This window comes from Sceloporus undulatus, chromosome 6 (assembly GCF_019175285.1).
Source record: "Sceloporus undulatus isolate JIND9_A2432 ecotype Alabama chromosome 6, SceUnd_v1.1, whole genome shotgun sequence".
NCBI classification, from domain to species: domain Eukaryota; kingdom Metazoa; phylum Chordata; class Lepidosauria; order Squamata; family Phrynosomatidae; genus Sceloporus; species Sceloporus undulatus.
The window spans coordinates 60,759,742-60,766,950 of record NC_056527.1 but is presented as its reverse complement, the minus strand read 5'-3'; the positions used below and the strand labels follow the sequence as shown (position 1 = coordinate 60,766,950).

The 7,209-nt window shown below is 41.3% G+C and overlaps 1 protein-coding gene across 6 annotated transcripts in view; it reads left to right on the top strand.

Annotated features, from left to right (window-relative positions):
• PDE1C (phosphodiesterase 1C) overlaps nt 1-7,209 on the top strand; it is a 274,362-nt gene that overhangs the window by 217,538 nt on the left and 49,615 nt on the right. For all 6 annotated transcript variants that reach the window (XR_006104687.1, XM_042475750.1, XM_042475752.1 and 3 more), the window contains one exon: nt 4,650-4,778. Coding sequence is in view for 5 of the 6 variants with exons in the window: in XM_042475750.1 (XP_042331684.1) it covers nt 4,650-4,778 (129 nt within the window). In the remaining variant the exon portion in view is untranslated. The remainder of the gene's footprint in view (nt 1-4,649; nt 4,779-7,209) is intronic.

The window sequence follows — 7,209 nt, the reverse complement described above, 5'->3', positions numbered from 1 at the left end:
CCCAGCGGTTTCATGTAGATGTTAAATAGCATGGGAGACAGAATGGCTCCTTGAGGGACCCCGGTTTTAAGGGCCCGCTCACTGGAGCACACGTCTCCCAGCTGCACCATCTGGGACTTCCCAGAGAGGTAGGACCGGAACCACTGGAGCGCAGTGCCCCCGATTCCCACCTCAGCCAGGCGCCCCAGAAGGATACCATGGTCTATGGTATCGAAAGCCGCTGAGATGTCCAAGAGCACCAACAGAGACACGCTTCCCCTATCGATGCCCAGACGGAGATCATCGACCAGGGCGACCATGGCCGTCTCAACCCCGTAACCCGCCCGGAAGCCAGTTTGAAATGGGTCCAATAATCCGTTTCATCCAAGACCGCCTGAAGCTGGATCGCAACCGCCCTCTCGATCACCTTTCCCAGAAATGGCAGCAGCGAAACAGATCGATAATTATTATGAACCAGGGGGTCAAGGGAGGGCTTTTTTAGGATAATGTCTGTGGTATGCAGCACCCAAACGACACTGGCCATAAGGGGTGTCATCATGGTGCATGAGCGCACCCATGATGGCCCTTCCAAGAAGCTGCTCAGAGCAGCTTCTTTTAGGAGGTGGGTTGTTGCCTCAGTGTGCAGTTGCTGCGCCACAAACCAGAGCAGGAAGGGGCGGCTTCCAACCACCCATCTGTACTGCTCCTCTGTCCTTAAATATATAATGAATATATATAATGAAATGATATTTTAAGCATTATTTAAATGATATTTTAGGCATGGCAAGTTCTAGCCTGTTCATTGTTGGAAATTGTTGTTTCTTCCATTATTTTCCCACTAGTATTCATGTCGCTACCAATACATCTTTGACAATTCTCTCATATTTATAAGTTAAAAGTTGATCCTGTCTTCCCAATAAAAGAACTGTAGGGACCATTCCTAATCTATATTGTATTCTCATATCCACTTGATGTACATAAACGATTTACTCTTATTACAAGTCCATTCCACTGGAAAAAATGTTTATTATGTTCAAAGACTATTAAAGTCAAAGCACTATTTTACAGGCAAAAGAACTGTATACAGTAATATGCAAGAAGAGATAATGTTTGATGAATTAACAAAGGTACAACAGAATAAATGTGCATGTATGTGCACACACATTGCTACTATAATAGTTAAAACAAGATTACTATTCCCACTATTTATAGTTCACAATCCCTTTCTTACAAATAATAGCAAATAATAGAGTCAAGATGCACTTCAAAAGGAATAGTACAGTGATAGATGAGTGATAGATTTCCGCAATACCTATGTTGTAGGAACATAGGTGTTCTCAGATCTGGATTTTTCAAAACTTTCCAGCAGCACAGAAGGGAAGAAGGGAAACGTTCCAGAGTTGCTGGCCAACAACTGTCTAAGCATTTATGTGTCCCATGGTCAAAAAAACACCAACCGAGAAAATATATTATGAACTCTAAAATTTGTATGAGGAGAATTTTTAGAAGCATGGCTAGCAGCAGGGACAGAGAAATATAGAGCATTATGGTGTCAGGAGAGGATTTTTTTTTTCCAATTTGCAATGGAGGAGTACAATAAGGAACATGAAATGGAATCTGTTTTGAGGACAGCTACATATACATTAAAAACTGTCAGCGTCTTCTATTAGAATCTGGGTGACCTAAAAGGCTCCTTCCAGTGTATGATTCTATGATCCTTCTGCAACTGTGTAGGTTTCAAACATTTTGAATACTTGTAAGTTCCAAGCAGTAGATTCAGTAAATAACAGTGTTATAGTTAGTAGTCCAAACCATTTGGAGGACTGGGGAAGGCAGTCCTAACATCCATGTCTGATATTTTTTGGATGTAGTAACTCAGAAAAAATAAATGTATTTGAACCAATCTGTTACTGAGGAAGAAACAGAGAAGGTTGAATAAGTTGACCTTCTATATCCACAGCTTCCGTATCCCTGGATTCAACCATCCAGGGTTTGAAAATATATTCAAAATATATAAATTCCCAAAAGAAATCCTTGATTTTATGATTTTATATATGGGACACCACTTTATTACACTGTTGTATTTGATGGGACTTGAGCATCCACAGATTTTGATATCCACAGAGAGTCCTGGAACCAAACCCTAGAACAGGGGTAGGCAACCTGCGGCCCGTGGGCCGGATGCGGCCCGGCAAGGCCTTGGGACCGGCCCCAGCCTGGTCCTGCCGCTGATTGCCGCCGGGGCCTTTTGCCTCTCGCGCGCAGGGGCAAGGGGGGCAATTGTCTATAGACGCCTCAGAAACATGCATTTATATTAACATTTTTTAAAAAATCAACAAATTTTTTTGCGTGTCCTCCACTTTTTTTAAAAAAAGTGTCCACCATTTGAAAATGTTGTCCTATATTTGTCCCAGTTTGTTTATTTATTTAATTTTTTAAAAAATTATTTAATTATTTATTTTTTGGCTTCGGCCCTCCAGTTGTCTGAGGGACAGCAACCCGGCCCCCGGCTCAAAAAGGTTGCCTACCCCTGCCCTAGAAGATACCAAAGGCTCCCTGTATTTGTTTCATCTGAGTCATTAGTACAGTGGACTTTTCTTATCCTTGGGCTTGGCATCTCCAGATTTGAGCCTCATTGTTTTTAATGGAAACACATGTATGCAGCGGCGCATATGTCACACTGCCGTAGGAAACAGAACCTGAAGTACGCAGATACAAATGGATTACTGTATAGCATGATGTTGCAAATGAATACTTACAGTCCCTTTGGAATGTGTAATTTATTTTTAAACCTCAGTCTCCAAATGCAAAGGAATAGGGCAACAGTCCAACTTGATAGAGATAATAACCTCTATGCATCTGAGGAAGTAGACCAAGTTTATGAAAGCTTGTGCTACAAATTCTTTCACCCAGATAGTTTCCAAGGGGCTACAAGATCCCTTTGCACTTGGAACAAATAGTGAAGAGGGGAAAAGAATCTTCTGATTTGTAGTGCAAAGCTTTGAATATTTTACTGAGTGGGGTGAACTGAGTAAGAGCTGAGTAACAGCCTCATGATTTCACTCTAATGAGATTTCATATAGCACTTACCCCCCTCTTATCTTCCAACAGCTGTGTTAGTGTGACTTGAAGAAGTGGATATTTTCACAGTAAGCCGTATGTTCAAAAGGGGATTTTCATGCATAATGAAACTACTACATACAATTCACTTAAAATTAATGATTTAATTAATATCATACTGAGAAGAAATAGGCTTTGTATTTCAGAATGAGTTTGGGAGCAAATGGGCCCCATTTTTAACTTAATGAACAACAGCAAAAGAAACAATTCTGGAAAGACATGTGTCACAGGGCCACAAGGCACGCCCCCAACTCCAGACTTCTTAGCAGGGTCCATAGCGGACAATAACTCCAAACAACTTAAAGATAATGATCAGTGCCTTTAAGAGAATTAATAACACCAGCGGAGGCACTGTTACTTCACAGAGTTCCAGTCTTGGGTTATGTCACTCAAATCCTTAGTGGCAGTAAGGTCTTACAGGTCTTCTTCGGGGTCTAGGCTCTCCCCCTGGGCAGGCCATTAACACCCCTGAAGGTCCCAATGGAATGCTCCCATTGAACAATAACCCAACCTCAAACCTCTCTCAGGAGAGCGGGGATGGGCAAACTCCGACAGGAAACCGTCCTCTCCCAAGCGTTTCACAGCTTCTGAATCTTCCCACTCTAGCTGGCAAAGTTCTCCCCTCTTGGCTAAGCCCACCAGCTTGCCAGAATGCTGACTTTTCTCCCTCCATGCAACGGCCTCACTGCCTTCTCTTCTGCTCATGCCCTCCTCCTTGAGCGCCTCTCCCTTTTATCTGCCAGTCCTCCCTTGTAGGGCCTGCCTCCTGGGGTCTTCCCTTCTCTCACCCCAGGGATTGCTGAGCCTTGTAGTTTCCAATCAGAGCCCATCTCTTTGCAGCACCGCTGCCTCTCCCTTTCCGGGACAACCCTCTTCTGTCTCTCTCACGTCCTTCTCCTTGTTACAACATGTTATATAATTCTTGTTAGCAGAAGACAACAAATACAGATTCAAAAGTGTAGGTCCTATGTCTGTAAAATGATGTATATGTTGCCATTCAGCCTATGTTTCCTTCATTGTTCTATTCTACTTCTCTACAGGCAGTTCAATATTTTCTCTTCTTGTCATGTCAAGCTCATGTCAAACCCTATCATGGGACTTGTGCGGGGGGGGGGACCTCTGCCTTCTGGGGGTGGGAGAGAGGATGAACAGATGCATACCTGTTCCTCCTCTTCCCCACATTTCCTGGGTCTTCACCTGTCTCTGGAGGTGCAGCTAATGGCATGGGAGGGTGGGGGAAGACAAGGAACAGGCACATGCATTCTGGGTAAAAAAAGTGATGGCCATTAGGAAGAACCAGCAAAAGGAGAGAAACACTCTCATACCTAAAGAAAAGGAATGAGAGATCTATATGCATCTGTTTTTTGATGGAGTAAATAAAAATTGAACCGAATGGGATTATTCCATCCCCACTTCCATTTGTTTTGAAATACTCTTGATACAAATATATAATTGATAGATATGCTAAACTGCGAGGCAAAATTATTCTCTCACTGTGGATAATGGACCCAAATCTCTGTTTATAAATATTGAATCTTCTTGCTTTATAGATCAGATACAGCCATCCTTTATAATGATCGCTCTGTACTAGAAAACCACCACCTTAGTGCAGCATTTCGCCTTTTGCAAGATGATGAGGAGATGAATATTTTGTCTAACCTTTCAAAGGATGATTGGAGGTAAGAATATCCACTATGTATGGTAGTCGACTGGTATGTCAACATGATTACTTCATGTGTTCTGATTCAGCAGGAGTTTTGTCACACATGGTTGATAAATCACAATTACAGCATGATAATAGTGTCTTTGGCCAGCATTCATTGCACAACATCATGTCTCTCCTGTTGCTGCTTTGCATTTCAATCATTGGTGTAGTGTGCCTTTTTATTGATGGAAAAAACCTGTCAAGGGCTCTCAATATCTCTGCTTTTCTACTGATGCCTCTCTTACAACAGTTCCCTTCCACTTCAGTTCTGATATTCCAGCAATCATGTGGTGTGAGTGAGCATGATTCTCCTTCCTCCCCCCTTGCTATTCCCAAGTAAGCTGAGATTGTTTTTACTTTGTTTTCCTTTCCTCTTCCATTCCATGTCTTTTAATTATTTTTATTTTACCATTTTGCTGTAATCGTAGCAGAAATAAAATTTAAAAACAAAGTAATGCATGTGTTGGGCATGCATAGGGAGGAACACAAGGTTAGTGAGGCAGTATGGAGGAGAGAGTGCAGGGACATAGATTGCCAAAGCAACATAATAGCACAATGGCAGAGAAGTGTGTTAGTGATTGTTTTCAAATTGGTATGTTCCCTTTTGCTTCAATAATGTGATTGCTGTGGTGCAACAAATTGATGTGATAAAGTCCTCAGTTCATGGAAAGGATGCAGCCTAGTAGCAGAAGATGAAAGAAAAAGTGCAATTTAATTTGGGCTGAAACCTATGTGTTGTAACACAATTCATGGCAAAATAAGCCACAATAGTGGACCGTAACATTTATTTTATTTTTTACTGAGCTGTAGTGCTGTACAGTGGAGTTGTTCTGTCCAGTGAATAATGGGGAGTAGAATAAAAAATTCAGCCAAGAATGATATAGATAAAATGTTAAGGAAAAAAGTGTTCTCAAAATTCCACTTATTCCAACACATCTATCTCAAACACATCCATGAATATCAAATGTATTTTGGTGAGTAGTATCTTTAGTGGCCAGTGGTAAATTACAACAAAATACAAAACTGAAAATGATAGAAGAAAAGGTTTTCCATACAGACAGGTTATCAGGGATGCCCACACATTTTGCCGTAGCGAAGTTTCTGCTACTATCATTTCTTTCTTTATAGCAATATTATTGAACTAGTTGTTTATAATACTTATATCTTTATGTTGTGGTTTATCAAGCTTGTGAATATGGCAAAGTCTTGATTGTGATTTTATGTGCTTTGTGGAGGTTTAGAAACATCCAGCTATATTGATGGAAACAAGAAGCAAGACTAGAGTAGAATTCTTCATTCTGAGGGTAGGAAGGTTTGATGGCTGCAAAAGCCAATTTTTCTCTCTTGGCTAAATCCAGTGGTGTAGTGGCAAAGCAGAAGATGCCAATTCTATCAAAACAAGCATATGCTTCTTGTTTTAATCAGGTTTCCTGGTTTACAACCAAATTCCAGCAGCAAACGGAAAAAAAGATTATGTAAAACCAGTATTTTTTGCTTGCTATAATGATGTTTCTTGGTTTGCCACTGCAACGTGGCAACAGCATCTGTTGCTCAAATTTGGTAATTCAGGGGTTCCTTAAGGACTTTATGTATCTAGTGAGGTATGTGTAGCCCACCCTTGATATAATGATATCTCTTATATCATCAGATTATAATATTTTCAATTAGCTATATTTCATGCAGGGTGCCACTGGAACCTATAACTGGTTGATTTATAAGTTGAATTTAATAGGTTCATAATTCATGAATCTGTAATGAGACCAGACTCAGCTCCAACAAAAGTCAATGTTTTAGTACTTAAAATGTAGACTGATTATGAGCATTTATATTTTCTGTGCCTGTGTAGTCTCTGTGAATAAACATCCAAGATGCTGTTTTATGAATGATCTGATTTGATTCTTTGTTTTAATCATGTTGGCCCATTACAGACGGACATAAAAGTACATGCTCAGCACGTACTAGGGTTAGAAAGGGGCGTCCCTTCCGGATGCCTCCAACCCTAGTATGTGCTCAGCACGTACAAAATGGTGGTGCCCATTCCACACGGGGGCTGCCATTACAACGTCACGACCGCGCCGCCTCAAAACCGGGTGGCACGGTTGTGACGTAGTGGGGCTGCGCGAGGGCGCCTGGAGCGCCCTTTCTGCGGCTCCGGAAGGAGCTCGGTTTTGGAGCTCCTTCCAGGTTTGCGTCGCCCAAAGGGGCGGTCTGTAACGCGCCATAGTTTCTTAAAGAGATGTCTCATATGAAACACACATGTACATGAATTTAATTAAGCCTTTCCTAAACTAGTCGAAATGTGTCCATAGCATATTTCCAAATTGTCCTTAGTGATGTATATGCACAAGAATTCACAGAATTACCAAGATATCATATTGCCAGATAACATTTATCCATGTCTGTAA